This window comes from Geotrypetes seraphini, chromosome 8 (genome assembly GCF_902459505.1).
Source record: "Geotrypetes seraphini chromosome 8, aGeoSer1.1, whole genome shotgun sequence".
Taxonomy (NCBI): domain Eukaryota; kingdom Metazoa; phylum Chordata; class Amphibia; order Gymnophiona; family Dermophiidae; genus Geotrypetes; species Geotrypetes seraphini.
The window spans coordinates 20760380-20775620 of NC_047091.1; the positions used below are offsets into that span (position 1 = coordinate 20760380).

The 15241-nt window shown below is 43.2% G+C and overlaps 1 protein-coding gene across 5 annotated transcripts in view; it reads right to left on the minus strand.

Annotated features, from left to right (window-relative positions):
- Window positions 1–1370: 1370 nt before the first annotated feature.
- Window positions 1371–15241, minus strand: part of LOC117365777 (probable beta-D-xylosidase 5) — a 42228-nt gene continuing 28357 nt past the window's right edge. For all 5 annotated transcript variants that reach the window (XM_033956591.1, XM_033956592.1, XM_033956587.1 and 2 more), the window contains exons 9-15: window positions 13603–13827; window positions 13370–13455; window positions 12169–12305; window positions 11650–11739; window positions 7089–7297; window positions 6689–6895; window positions 1371–3386 (exon numbers count right to left, since the gene is read on the minus strand). In XM_033956591.1, coding sequence (XP_033812482.1) covers window positions 3099–3386; window positions 6689–6895; window positions 7089–7297; window positions 11650–11739; window positions 12169–12305; window positions 13370–13455; window positions 13603–13827 — 1242 coding nt within the window. In that variant the 3' untranslated portion in view covers window positions 1371–3098. The remainder of the gene's footprint in view (window positions 3387–6688; window positions 6896–7088; window positions 7298–11649; window positions 11740–12168; window positions 12306–13369; window positions 13456–13602; window positions 13828–15241) is intronic.

The following is a 15241-nucleotide window of genomic DNA, read 5'->3' on the forward strand; positions in this document are numbered from 1 at the left end:
ACGTCCAGGAAGAGAAAGACGCCACTTGTAAATTTCCGAGAGGGATTTGTCTTGCACTCAATCTGATTTAGACAGGGGAGCCACTCAGTGGACTGATAGGGGAAGTGAACTTTAGTGTTACAGCTGCATATGAAGTACTAAGGCTGTAGGCCACGGGCAACGCTCGCTCCCAGCTCAGTATATAGCACTAGTTTCAAGTTTATTTAAAATTTCTTATACCACCCAATCAAGCCTTCTAGGCGGTGTACAAAAACAGCAAAACAATGTGCCAAATAAAATATAATTTACACAGAAACAGACCAGGGGAAATGACAATTTTTAAAGACATTGACAAACGGGAACAAAAGGAAAGAAGGGTTAGAACTACAATTGATAGAGAGAAAGAGAACAAACAAGAGAAAGAATGACAAAGGGAGGGGGAACAGAAGGTAAAACCTTTCTTGAATCTAAGTCGTCCTTAAAAGGACAGTTTAAGTTACAAAAGCATCAAGGAAAAGTCTTTAACTTCACCTAAAAAATGTCAAAAGTTGATTTTTCACGTAAGTAATGTGGGAATCTGTTCCACAGAGAGGGGGCGCTAACAGAGAAAATTGTAGTCCTCGTTGTGCTGATATGTTTCAATGAGGGGATGGTAAGAAGGTTGTGAGCCGTAGATCTTAGTCCTAGTTTGGTTATATGGAATAAGTAAGTTATTGATAAATTCTGGCTGGTTATTTTCTCTGGTTTTAAAAGTTAATAGAAGAATCTTATAGGTGATCCTATGTTCTATTGGTAACCAATGAGCTTTATGTAAAAGAAGAGTAACATGGTCGCATTTTTTTTTGCATGAAATATAATTTTTACTGCCGTATTTTGTACTATTTGGAGTCTTCTTATTCCCTTTTTGTTATGCCTTTGAGGAGGGCGTTGCAGTAATCTATGCATGAAATAACGAGGGAGTGGATTAAAATGTTCAGGGACGCGGGCTTTAACAATTTCGCTAAGGCTTTAATCATGCACAATCGATAGAAGCAGCGTTGGACCACAGTAATAATACGTAAGTGATAAGTTTACAATCAAATGTGACTCCCGGTAATTTTAAAGAAGGTACCACTTTGATAGGTAGATTTTTAAGTTTGGGAGGGGTTTGAAGAGAAAGGCCATCTTTGAATGGAAAAGTCATGAATTTCGACTTATTTACTAGAAAGAAGAATTCAGCTGTTTTCCAATGAATCAGTACAAATCTTTATTTGAAATAAGCTGAATCAACCAAACTATGCAACTTTGTAAGAAACTAACTTGTAGACTTTGGAAAGGATTTCTGACCTGAAAAACAAGGCACTGCCTTTGAAAGCTAATCGAAAATGGAATAAGTTAGTCCAATAAAAAGGTTTCACCTCATTTTCTCTCTCTTTATTTCAGTATTTATATTCCGCTCTGTCGTCAACTTCTAGGTGGAACATAACTTTACATACATGGTTCTGATCACCACAATTTAAACATCTCATGCCACGTTACTGGACAAACAAGATAAACTAAAATCATAATAAAATCAAAATTACATTACAATCAAAATATTGACCTGTTCATAGCAACATCTTGACGTTCACATTTCTCACATTTTCCCATCAGCTGTCAATAAGACTCAGGATTCTCAATGGTCCATTGGTCAGTTGTACATAAAATTCAAAGTTTGAATGCTTCCTGACATAATAAGGTTTTCAATAATAAGGATTAGATTGCTTGTACCTGTTCTGGAAGGACATTCCACAATTGTAGGCCTTTAAGACAGACAATAGAATCAACCAAAAATAAACCAAGGAACATCAAGAACATTAGTCGTTGATGGGTTGATGGACATGCAAAGAGGAAGCTATGACGGAAGATACCATTATCAAGATTTTATAACAAATATGCTACTCAACTGGTAACCAATGAAAAGCTATCAATGTAGGAGGAATATGTTCATACTTTGCTACAGCACAAATCACCTGTGTGATTGCATATTGAGTTGATTGAAGCAATTTTAATAATACACGTCTCCCTCCGTATTCGCTGTGATAGGGGATTAACAAAACCGCAAATGCAGAAAAACCGTAAATAACTTTTTCATATGTTATTCACTGTTTTTCTATTAAAAACCATCGTGAATATGGTGAAACCGTGAATAACATGGTGGGAGACCTGGCCTGTTCCTAAAGGAGAGGCAAAACACGGTGAAGAAAGTGCCGGGAATCAGTGATTTTCTTTGTAAGCGCTTGGAATCAGCGATTTCTCTATGCAAGCTGATGTAATTTGAGGGGAAGAGCCAGCAAGCTAAAAACCGTGAATAATCGAAACCGCAAATACGGAGGAAGAAGTGTATACTTGGTATATTCATTAACAAAATGTTGCAGTAATCAAACTATGGAATACTAACATTCTCAATTACTGTTCAACAATTTTCTACTATTAAACCCTTTCAGGCAACTAACAATCTTGCGTTTGAAAAATATCCTTTTAATAAAATTGCAGACATGCTCTTTCATTGCTTGGGTAGGGTCAAGTATTAACAAATTGAATTTCCACATCTCCAATTACATAAAATCTAGGGAAAGTTTGAATAGCGTGGTTGTAGAAATGCTTGGCTCTGGTTTCATCCTTATTGAGCTTTAAGGGGCTAGTCTGTAACCATTGTTTCACTATCTCTAGGGTCAACGTCAAAATATGTGTTGCCTTAGAATAAGGTTCTTGTGACTACCTTAAAAATAAATCCCCGCTTTTACGAAGCTGCGCTAGGCTTTTTTATCGCTGGTTGCGAATTCCTATGAGCGTCGAAGCTAATGCCGCTGCGGCCAGCGATAAAAAAGCCTAACACGGCTTCATAAAAAGGGGGAAGGGGATACAGAATATCATCCGAAGGAATTCTATACTCAACTCCCAAAGTTCCCAAGTGCACATAATGGGTTTTTAAAATCTGTTTTGTTTCTGTTCATTAGACTTAGAAGAGAAAAGCGTAAATCTCCAGCAAAAAGGCCTGTTCCATGGGGGCTATTCAGTTGAAAGCACCTTTTGCAGTTCATATTAGAAGTGGCTTTTGCTTTGGCAGTTTAACAAGGCAGGGATTTTGGATTCAACCCCTAGCAACGATTGAGGGGTTGGGCTGCTCCCGATACTCGGAAGTCAGCTTGTAGCACGTTGGAGCTTGACCTGGTCTCCTGGAATGGCTGCTGTCCGCCAACATAGAGGGTGAAGGAGCCGGGCTCCAGCAGCCACTGGTCTGTCCAGACCGCTCGCTGCTCCTTCGTCACCTGGAAATGCGCTTTCACGGAGTGGCCAGCAGGGATGTGTCTGCGGCAGGTGCCAACCAGCTGCCAGCGAGGGACTGGCACCGATGCCTGAGCCCAGTGGAGGTAGAGCTGTACCACCTAGAGGAGAAGTGGACAACACAAACCGTAAGCAAGCAAAGAGGGCAAACACTGTAGGGTGGGCAGCGGCGCCCCTCCCCCGCCCTCTTCCTACCCTTGCGCGCGCGCACCTTCCCTTCTTTCGTACCTCTTTAATGTTCCCGACACGAGCGGCAATCCCCAACCAGCGTCAGCCCTTCCTCGGACGTCACTTCCTATGTGCGGGTCCAGGAAGTGATGTCGGCGTGAGCAGCAGGTTTGGGATTGCGGCTCGTGCTGGGTAGTTGATACTCTTTGGGATTCTGCCAGATACTAGTGATCACTGACCAGGATTGGCTACTGAGGAAACAGGATGAAATGCCAACTGATTGTTTTTGGCATTCATTCTCCTCAGATTCTGAATCCCAAGTCCTTAGATTATGTGAAAGGATGAGTAAATGAAAATGTTTACCGGATCCTTTCCCATCTTACCTATTTACTAATATACCTTCCCAAGCTATTACGTGGCTCACTGCTTTACTTAATTTTTCCCTGGAAACAGGTTATTTTTCATATTCTATGGGACAAATAACACTTTCCCCTCTCTTAAAAAAGATGATCTAGACCAGGGATCTCAAAGTCCCTCCTTGAGGGCCGCAATCCAGTCGGGTTTTCAGGATTTCCCCAATGAATATGTATGAGATCTATTAGCATACAACGAAAGCAGTGCATGTAATTAGATCTCATGCATATTCATTGGGGAAATCCTGAAAACCCGACTGGATTGTGGCCCTCAAGGAGGGACTTTGAGATCCCTGGCCTAGATGGACCAGTGTCTATCCCAGTTGCTCTGGATTAAGAGAAAGGCTAGATAAGTGGTTCCAAAACTGGCCCAAGGGGCCCTACAACCAGCTGGAGTTTCAGGAAATCAATGAATATGCATGAGATAAATTTACATGCACTAGAGCATAGGTGTCAAAGTCCATCCTCGAGGGCCGTAATCCAGTCAGGTTTTCAGGATTTCCCCAATGAATATACATGAGATCTATGTGCATGAACTGCTTTCAATGCATATTCATTGGGGAAATCCTGAAAACCCGACTGGATTGCGGCCCTCAAGCAGGAACTTTGAGACCTCTGATCTAGATCCTTCTGTTTCTTCTCATTATCGCCCAGTTGCTAACATATCCCTACTGACAAAAATGTTAGAGTCAATTGTAGCTAGCCAACTTACAGATTACTTGGAAAAATTCTCTCTACTTCAGCCATTTCAACACAGATTCTGTTCTAACTTTAGTACTGAAACGTTACTGATCTCTCTTCTTTCTAAAATCCAATAAATTCATTTTCAAAATAAATATTCTATTTTACTTCAATTTGATTTATCTGCAGCATTTGGCGTGGTTCATCATGACATCCTCCTTCAGTTGCTTTCAGACATAGGTCTCCACCAAGCAGTCTTGGATTGGTTCTCCAAATTCCTTCTGTATTGTTAGGGAGAACGAGAGGACACTCTCTAAAGTTGAAAGAGGATAGATTTCGTACAAACGTAAGGAAATTCTTCTTTACCCAGAAAGTGGTAGAAAACTGGAACGCTCTTCTGGATTCTTATGGGGGAAAACACCCACCAGGGTTTCAAGACAAAGCTGGACAAGTTCATGCTAAACTGATAAGACTGGACTCATTTGGAGCTCTGGTCTTGACTTTGGGGCCGCCGCGTGAGCAGACTGCTGGGCAGGATGGACCATTGGTCTGACCCAGCAGCGGCAACTCTTATGTTCTTATTCAGTGAATTTTGAAGGTAATACATCCATTTCCTGGCAGCCCCCTTGTAGAGTCCCTCAGGTATCTCCACTTTCTCCAATATTATTTAATCTTTACATGACTACCCTTAATATTTTTAAGTTGTCTACCTGCGAAACCTTACTCACTTATGCAAATGACATTTTTATACTGATAGAGATAGATCCGGATACCATCGATTTAGTATCTAAAGTTAATCTCTGTATCTCTAAACTCCTAGTGTGGGCCCAGGCCGTTCGGATGAAACTGAACGCGACTAAGACAAAATTATTATGGCTAGGCCCAAAATTGGATTGTCTCCCTAGTTCTGTAACACTGGCTTCTGATTCTCCTTACAAATTGAGTTTTCTGCCAAGATTCTAGGAGTCCTTTTTGACTCCTCACTCTCTTTCAAGGATCAAATTAACTCTGTGATTAAGAAATGCTTTTTCGAGGAAGGTTAGACATCTTTTTCATCAACACCATTTTTCCATTCTAGTTCAGTCAATCATTTTATCTCATCTTGATTATTGCAATGTCATTTATCTTAGTATTACAAAAACCTGTCTTTCCAGACTACAATTGGTCCAGAATACTGCTGGCTAGATTGATTTTCGGGAAGCATAAGTTCGACCATGTGACACCATTGCTTCATAGTCTTCACTGGCTTCCTGTGTATTTCAGAGTCCAGTTCAAATGTGCCTGTGTCATCTTTAAAATTCTTCATGGTATTTTCACTCCCCTAGTTCCTTTATCTTGGAATCGTTATAGGTTATTTTTTGCAAGGGGTGACCAACAATTCAAACTATCCTGCCCTTCTAGCAAAGGTATCAAAGGAATCAAGATTTTTGGTCAATCTTTGACCTTTAAGTTCGCTCAACTTTGGAACAATCTTCCACTTTTTCTAAGAAGCTCTGTCTTCCTTCCCTTTTTTCGTATGTCTTTGAAAACTATCCTGTTCACTAAGCATTTTGGTAACTAATTCTCTTGATATTTCCTTCTCTATAGTTCTTATTGCCTAAACTAACCATTGTAAACCGAGACGAGCTTTCCTCGATTGAAGTCTCGGTATACAAAGCCAAGCATTAGATTAGATAATGGGCTAAATGGAGAGAGTGGTGCAGTGGTTAAAGCTACAGCCTCAGCATCGAGGGTTGAGGGTTCAAACCCACGTTGCTCCTTGTGACCCTGGGCAAGTCACTTAATCCCCCCATTGCCCCAGGTACATTAGATAGATTGGGAGCCCACCGAGACAGACAGGGAAAAAATGCTTGAGCACCTGAATAAATTCATGTAAAGTGTTCTGAGTTCCCCTGGGAGAAGGGTATAGAAAATTGAATAAAAAATAAATAAATAAATTGGCCTGACCTAGTATGGCTATTCTTATGTTCTTCTGCAAACATTGACTAAACTTCATTACAGGAGGGAGGGGCAAAAAGAGTAACATTTCATCACCGCAATTGGATTAGAAATTCTCCTTTCCATGCCTTGTGCTCAGGATTAAGCCAAGAGACTCTCCCCGTACTGGGAACCATCTAATGCTCTCTACTCCCTCTTCTTACCTCGTCCCCATCTCTCTGGCCAGTGTTCTCCACCTCCACAGACACACTGAGATTCCCACAGATGGGCACAGAGGTTTCCACTATTATAAAGTTGATGTAGGTAAAGGAGGTGTAGGAAAGTCCATATCCAAAAGGGTAGAGCGGGACTTGATTGCCATAGTAGCGATACGTCCGACCTTCCATGGTGTAATTTACCATTGCAGGTACCTTCATCAAAGCAGAGAGAGGAAGTGGTTAGTCTCCAGGCATGCCACATGGTAATAATAATAGTATTTGTTATTATGTGCTTATTAACAGAAGTGCATGTAATCACCTTGGCCAACACATTCCCACTGTCTGACCTGTACGACTATGTGCAAGGACATTAAAGAGTTAAGAAGACAGGGATGCAGTGCCCCACCTGCTCCATCCCTGCTGGCCAGGTAGCAGGAAGCCTGCCGGCTGGGTTAACCTTGTCCACATCAACCAGGGTCTTGACAATAGCCATGCCAGTAGCCTGTGCTGGGAAGAAGCATTCCAGGATGGCATTCACGCTCTCGTTGGCCTTGGCCCACGAAATGTCCAACGGGCCAGCGTTGAACAAAAGTAGGACAACCGGATGACCTGCAGCTGAGGGAAAGGACGGAGAGTGTGGTGAGATTCATAGTCAGTGATAGGGAGTGATGCCGAAGCAGTTGTGTAGGGCAGTGTTTCTCAACTCGGTCCTGGAGTACCCCCTTGCCAGTCGAGTTTTCAGGAGATCCACAATGAAATTGCATACATTTGATTTGCATACACTGCCTCCATTATATGCAAATTCCATTCATGCATATTCATTGTGGATATCCTGAAAACCTGACTGGCAGGGGGGTGCTCCAGGACGGAGCTGAGAAACACTGTTGCAGGGCTACTCAGTTCAGGCCGGGCTTTCAGGATATCCACAATGAATATGCATAAGAGTGATTTTTCATGCACTGCTTCCTTGATATGCAAATCTCATTCATGCATATTCATTGTGAATATCCTGAAAACCTGACTGGCAAGGGGGTACTCCAGGACATGGTGTAAGACACACCATGGAGATCAGGAAGCAGCGTACACCATCTCGTCTTCTCATCAACCTACAGAAGAACACTACAGTATCGGCTCTGCCAGCACTGAATCCAGCAGAGGAGCCCACACAGCACTGCCCATTCTGAAAGGGCATCAATACACCAGTGTTTCTCAACCCAGTCCATGGGGCACACCTAGGGTTACCAGATGGGCATGGGCAGTTGGCACATTGATGTAGCTATGATGGTCCTGTGGTCACCCTTGCCTACCTTGTGGCATTTTGGTTAAGGGTCTGAGCACATCAAAATATTATTTTGAATTACAGTACAACAGTTTGTATTTTTGAGCTTTTGGGGGGTGAGAGGGTTTGTTTTGTGTGTAATTTTTGGATTTCTGTTTGATATACCTCTGATATGTTGTATAGTTCTGAAAAGTGCAAATAAAAAAAAAAAAATATATATATATATATATATATATTATTTTGAATGAGGAGAGGACTTGTGTCTTTTGGGTGGAAAGGTTTTCTACACACAAGCAGCGATTTTCCAGTGAACTCCTAGTGTGAATGACAATGAATAATAATAATAACTTTATTCTTGTATACCGCATTACCATGGAAGTTCTATGCGGTTAACAGATGAAGAGACTGTACATTTACAGCGAAGTTACAATTTCGTTAATGTTACATTAACATTTTAGACAATGCATTTTCAGTCAAGTTACATTTACATTTTAGACGATAAATTTACGGAGAAGTTAATTTTTTTGCAGGTAGGTTATATATTCAGAGTAGTTATGTTTACTATAAGTTACATACAGCAGTGTTACAAATAGAAGTGTTACATACGGCGGTAAAGAGTCTGGGGGAGAGTCGAGGTCAGAGGAGGAGGAGGGAGGGGAGCGGAACATACAGAGGAATTTGTCAAAAAGGTAGGTTTTAGTTAACTTCCTGAAAGTTTGATGGGGGGGGGGGGAATTGGAGATGAGAGTGGAGAGGCATTTGTTCCATTTGCCCGCTTGGAATGCTAGGGATCGGTCGAGGAATTTTTTGTAGAGGCAGCCCTTCGGGGAGGGAAAGGAATATAGATGAGATGGGCGGTGCATGCAGATCGCTCTCATGCTTATTCATTGTAGATATCTTGAAAACTCAACTGGGTGAGCATGTCCCCAGGAGTGGGTTGAAAGGCACTAGCCTACATTGCAATGCAATGGGGGACGTATCTGCTTCTGGCTCCATCAGCACCTCTTGGAAACTGTTCTTACCATACATGCCAAGTTACCCAGTTCCTGGCTGGAGAGTTTATAGCCAGTCCTGGTTTTGAACTTATGTCCCAAAGTAGTGTGGGATTTTTAGTGTCTGATCCTGCCCATTAAAATCAGTGCTGCAAATTACAGGATAGGGTGGTCAGAAATCCAGGCCATCCCAAAATCTCCAGTCTGGAACTCGATAATGTGGTGTCTCGGTCTCTTCAGGTGTTACCAAAGCTCCAGAGCTGCAACTTACACTATTAATTCCTCCGTTCCATTACACTAGTCTTAAGTCATTGGTTAAGATGAAAGATCTTAAATTTGGATTTATTATTCACAGCAGGGAACAGGCCAAATGTACATAGATCATAAAAACAAACATTAAAACGTAAAGCAATTGATCAAAGTCAGCCTTCTAACTGTGTGATGCCTTTCTCTGTGACAATTAAAGGAAGTTGAAACATCCCTCTTATTTCCCAGATGATTGTAAGTTGAATTTAGAGGCTGGAATTGCTCTCAGTACATAGTCAAGTATAAAACTCAGGGGTAGTGCTGGACTGCAAACTATCTGTGGAACTCAGCAGAAGTTGCAATAAAAGCTCTGGTCTAATATGCAGATAATGTGTCAAATATGTTCATCATGATTTTAAGTTAGTGCTAAGTCAGTGTGAAAGGGTGAAATTCCTGTCACAAGCTAGCAAAGGGAGCCTGAGCGGTGTAGTATGTAGAGCTAATTTGCATAAGATCCTGCAAAGGCTGCTGGGAGCTGTTCACTCACCATCAAGGAGAGGAATGCTGGCTCAAGCCTAACCCTTGGTAAGCCTGATAGACTAGCCTGCCCAATAGAGCTTGGAGTCCAAATGGGGCCTGGTAGAGTTGTGTGTGGGACCAGTGGAGTGAGTGATGGGGCTGTCCTCAGCAACTGAAGGACTGGAAGAAGTCCTCAGGAAGAGCCCTCAGAGACAGAATGGATTGGAAGGGCCTGGAAGAAGGAGTAGCCAGAGGGCTTGGTAGAGCTTGGAGTCCAGGAGAGATTCAGACTTGATGTCAGGGAGTGGGACCGGTGAATTGCCTAGGACCCATGGGTACCCAAGAGGCCGGGGGAGTGTAGGGACTGGTGATAACTCCACAAGAAGAGTCAGAAAAATGAAGTCCAAGCCTGATGGGGGACCGGTGGAGAGACCAGTAAATAGCACCAAGAGCTGTCAGAGGACCCCCTAGGAAGCAGCCTGTAGGCTCTGTGAGTATTGGCCAAAGATCTGGTGAGTGACCGGCAGAGAGACCAGTAAATGGCACCAGAAGCTGCCTGAAGACACGGAGGGCTGGTGAGGGTCAGGGAGGACCCAGAGGACCCTGTGATGACCAAGAAGTGCCTGGAGGGACCTGGTCAGGGTTTTTTTTACAGAGTATGAATGGTCCTGTGTTTTAACAGTGTTGTGTTTCTTTCAGTAGCGCCTGTGGAGTGGAGAGATGACAGGTGTGGACCGCTCGTCCTGATCACAGTCAGGCACTGCATATAGGTCTTCCGAACCAATCATTGCAGAAATTGCCAAAGAATATTCAACATTTTGCAGGCAAAGTTGCAACACGGAGTGGCAGGTTGGAGAGGGCTACCAACGTCTTTCTCCTGGCTCCCACTTGATTTACACATCAAAGTTATATTTTTGTGTCTGGCTTTTAAGTTGTTTTATGGGATTGGGCTCCCTACCCTCGGCAACCACTTAGCTCTAGTCGGTATAGAAATGTTGTTCTTTTGGGATGAAGGCGGTAAAGATGATTACTTGGGCTTTCCTGATTTTTGGAATGATCTCACTTTAGGCAGGCAGTGCAGACAGGGTTACTTGGAATCTTGCTTAAAATAAATGGATGGTAAATCTGGGGAAGTTTTCATTGATTTCATTTTTTTGATTATGATTAAATTTAATGATTGCATGTACTTAAATGTGATGTAATCTGTCTTGTATATTCCATCAACTGAAAAGTAACATTGTAAATGACGGCAGATAAAGACCTGAATGGTCCATCCAGTCTGAACATTCTCATTAAAAAATACTTGAATAAATTAACTTGTCTTTTCTTTGGTATTTCTGGGTCATAGACTGTAAAGTTCACCTGGTATTGTCCTATGTTCCAACTGCTGAAGTTGTCATCTAATCAAGCCATTGTGACATCACTGCTGAGGTTGGCTCTTAGGCATTGGTGGAATGAGACATTATGACATCACAGCTCTGGAATGTTGCTACTCTTTGGGTTTCTGCCAGGTAACATAGTAAATGATGGCAGATAAAGACCTGAACGGTCCATCCAGTCTGCCCATTAGTTATACCCATGAAAAATACATGATTAAATTAACTTGTCTCATCTTTGATATTTCTGGGTCATAGACTGTAAAGTCCACCTGGGATTGTCGTAGGTTCCAAATGCTGAAGCTGCCGTCCAAGCTCACTCCAGCCTATCCAACCATCCTCTTTGCAGGATATCTACCGTAAAGTCTGGCCAGTAACATCCCTCAGGTTCCAAGTTAGTGGAGTTCCCATCGATGCCCTCCCCAGCCCAAGGGCAGAATATCAGTATGTTTTTTTAAGGCGTAGCCTAAGTCCTAGTTTCATTCCTTGAATTAAGTGATTTTTGTCGTTCGGGAGTTCAAGTTATAGATACTGCGAGCTTCAGGTTAAGCTTACCTGCATTGGCCACATCCTTGAGTAGATCCTCCTGATGTCCCGGGAGGGAGAGGTCCCTGCGATCTACCCCTTCAGCCTCTATGCCTATTCCTGTAGAAAAATGGGGCACAGCATTTTCCATGCATGAGCAACAACAGAGCCTAGGTCTCGTTATATATTCTGTAGCAGTGATATGGTTCCGAGCACAAGGTCCAAATCCGATGCGGCCTACTACAACCCTCCACATTCTGCAACATTCCTGACTCCAGAAATCACTGAATATCTCGCATCATATGAACTTCAGGCACTCGGCCAATCTCGCCCGCAAATATGATGTCAATGTTTTCCTTATACAGTTGTTACCCCTCCCCCTCATGTACCCCTCCTTCCTCCTGAAACAAACAAGGGCTACTGGGCTATTTAGTCTTTCCTGGTTTAATTCTCAGTCCTTAGCCCAAAAGAACTCAGTGGACCCAAACATGCAAAAGGCGGTCCCTGGCACCATGGCCCAGTTGCGAGTGGTGTGCTGATTTCAATTACCTGTTCCTAGGCACGCAACAATGATGTCAGCAGACTGAGCCACCGCCTTGACCTCAGCGGGAGAGTAGTGGTCACAGGAGGGGTTGCTACACCCAGCAACGAAGTGGATGTCAGCCGGGAGCGTTTCCAAGCCCTTCCTTTGCAGAACAGAGAGGTGGAAGAAAAAGTCCTGACCTGAGATCAATCCATACACATGGTCCGGTTTCAAGCTTAACCCTTTAATTGGCAGATGGTGAAAACAGCTGCTTTATGTAACTTGATACAGAACGAGAGCAACAGTGCCAAATAAAGGGTTAAATTTCACCTGTCCTGAGAAGCAGAGTAGATTACTCTGTGGTTGTGGGTTAGTGCAGTGGTTCCCAACCCTGTCCTGGAGGACCACCAGGCCAGTCGGGTTTTCAAGCTAGCCCTAATAAATATGCATGAGAGAGATTTGCATATAATGGAAGTGACAGGCATGCGAATCTGCTCCATGCATATTCATTAGGGCTATTCTGAAAACCCGATTGGCCTGGTGGTCCTCCAGGACAGGGTTGGGAACCACTGGGTAAGTGAATCTATCCTAGGAATCAAAATTGAGTAAGTGGTGAGCCACTTTGTCAGAACGAGATGAAGGAGTAGTTCGGGTCTGTGGAATTCCTTCAGTTTAGCATCAAGATATCCTTTGTTCCACGCCCTTGGCCACAGAGCAGCAAGGTGTGGTGCAGGGGGTCTCAAAGTCCCTCCTTGAGGGCCTCAATCCAGTCAGGTTTTCAGGATTTCCCCATGAATATGCATTGAAAGCAGTGCATGCAAATAGATCTCATGCATATTCATTGGGGAAATCCTGATAACCCGACTGGATTGAGGCCCTCAAGAAGGAACTTTGAGACCCCTGGGGTATCTGGCTAGCCCTGTGTGAGTCACGGGCACAAGTTCACAGTGGGTTCCAACACACAGCGTAGCGCATTGGTGTTCACTCAAAATCCTCAAGGGCCACCAATGGGTCAGATTTATGAATACCCTTAATAAATATGCAAGAGAGAGATTTGAATACCTATTACCTGCATTATTTGCAAATCTCTCCCATCCTGAAAACCCGACCTGCTGGCAATGAACACCAAGAGTCTAAGGGAAGGGAGGGGGGCTTCTCTAGTCTACAGAGTTTTGCCACTGACAAAGCAGAGAAGAAAATCTCGTGTATTGTTTTTTCATACTATACCTGGGCGTGGAAACATATTTAGGATCAGGGATAGGCGAATAGTCCCCAAAAAGCACCTCTGCGTTATCAGCAAATGGACCAACAACCTGTAGAAAGAGGAAGTGGGGAGGGGGTGATTATTTGATATATTTACTGAAGAGTCCTAGTCATGGCAGTCTCGCAGCCAGTTCCTTGTTATGCAATTAGAGCCCCACACCAGATGGCAACATGACTAGGAGACCGGGAAGCCTTACTGCAATCCTTTTGCCAGTGACATTTCCAAGGCTGAAGGGCAGAATGTTTTCGAGATTTTTCAGTAGGACAAAGCTCTTAATGGCGGCCTTCAAGGAGAGCTTCTGGTGTTCCTCACTCTGTACCAGGCTTTGGTCGTAGGCGTTGTACGGATTCATGTCGGGTGGGTCAAACTCCCCCAGGCGCATTCGTGTGTAGAACAGTGGTTTCACTCTCTCCTTCACCAGCTACAATTACAGACAGAATAGGATCAACACCCAAAACAAACTGAATAATGTCTCTGGCTTCCAGGTCCGGCTGGCCTCAGTTTTGGAAGATCATTTTCCGCTAAAGACAAACATAGTACATCTTCTGGCGTAAATCTAGCTTTCTTAAAAGATTTTAGTTTAAAACAATTAAAATCATATTTTCCTACTTTTCAATACCGGGAAATACTGTTGTTTGATTATTTTAATTGAGTTGTATTACCTCGATTGTTGTCACTTGAAATTACAAAACTGAGTTTATTATTTCATGATTTTTGTATGTGAAGCATTTTTAATATTACTGCTACTTGCCATAATCTTTAGATAGTGAGAGATAGAAATGTTTTAAATAAATAAATGTTCTCCTATATTTTCCTCCCCTGGGTATCCTGGTGTTAAAATAACGAACGATACTGTGGGGTGGGTCTATGTCACAGAGACAGTCCTACCCGCCACAGGAATGGACTTTGGTACCAAAAAAAAAAAGACCAGGTAAAAGAGAAGAGAGGTGGAACCGCTTTCTGGGCTTCCAAGAGTTAAACCCGCAAAGTTTATTGGTGTATAAAACAAATCAAATATATCACAAAAGCTATTTCCAACAAATTTAATAATAGCACTGCAAAAACGATGAGCAGACCCTACACGGGCCGTGTTTCGGCTTTCTACGGCCTTCCTCAGGGGTCCTTGAGATGCCGGAAAAATAATCAGAAACAGTCAGTCGAAGAAGGGTCTGCTTTAAACGAGACTTCCAATACCCTCCATCCATTAAGGCCTTCTTTTACGAAGCTGCGTTAGGGCAATAACGCCCGGAATAGCACGCGCTACACTGCCCCGTGGGCTAGACGCTAGCGCCAGCATTGAGCTGGCGTTAGTTCTAGCCACGTAGCGTGCAGTAATATCCTGCGGGTGCTAAAAACGCTAGCGCACCTTAGTAAAAGAGGCGGGTAAGTCTCGTTTACAGCAGACCCTTCTCGGACTGACTGTTTCCGATTCTTTGTCACTGCCTGTCCTGGGGTCAAGCCGTTTCCTCCTGCCTTGCATCTCCCCACACGAACCCTCAGCTCAGCAGAAACTAGTTTCTCTATTCCATGTTGTTGGAACAACATCTGGCACCGCAGCACCTGAACGTAGAGAGGAAAACCGAGCAATTTCCACGAGAAAGGAACCCTGGGGATCTTCAGGATGGATCAGGGGAACTGACGTCAAGCAATGCGAGCAATCATGTCAAAACGATTGCTCAAAGAAATGGTCTAAAACTAGACCACCTCTGGAATGTCACCAGGAGGTCGTGTAAAAGTGCAAGCAGTGTTTTGCCATCTCTAAAAATAGATCTGGCATATTGAGTTCTAAAGCCAACCGTGTCCCATGGAAATATGCCGGGAGCATACTACGAGTT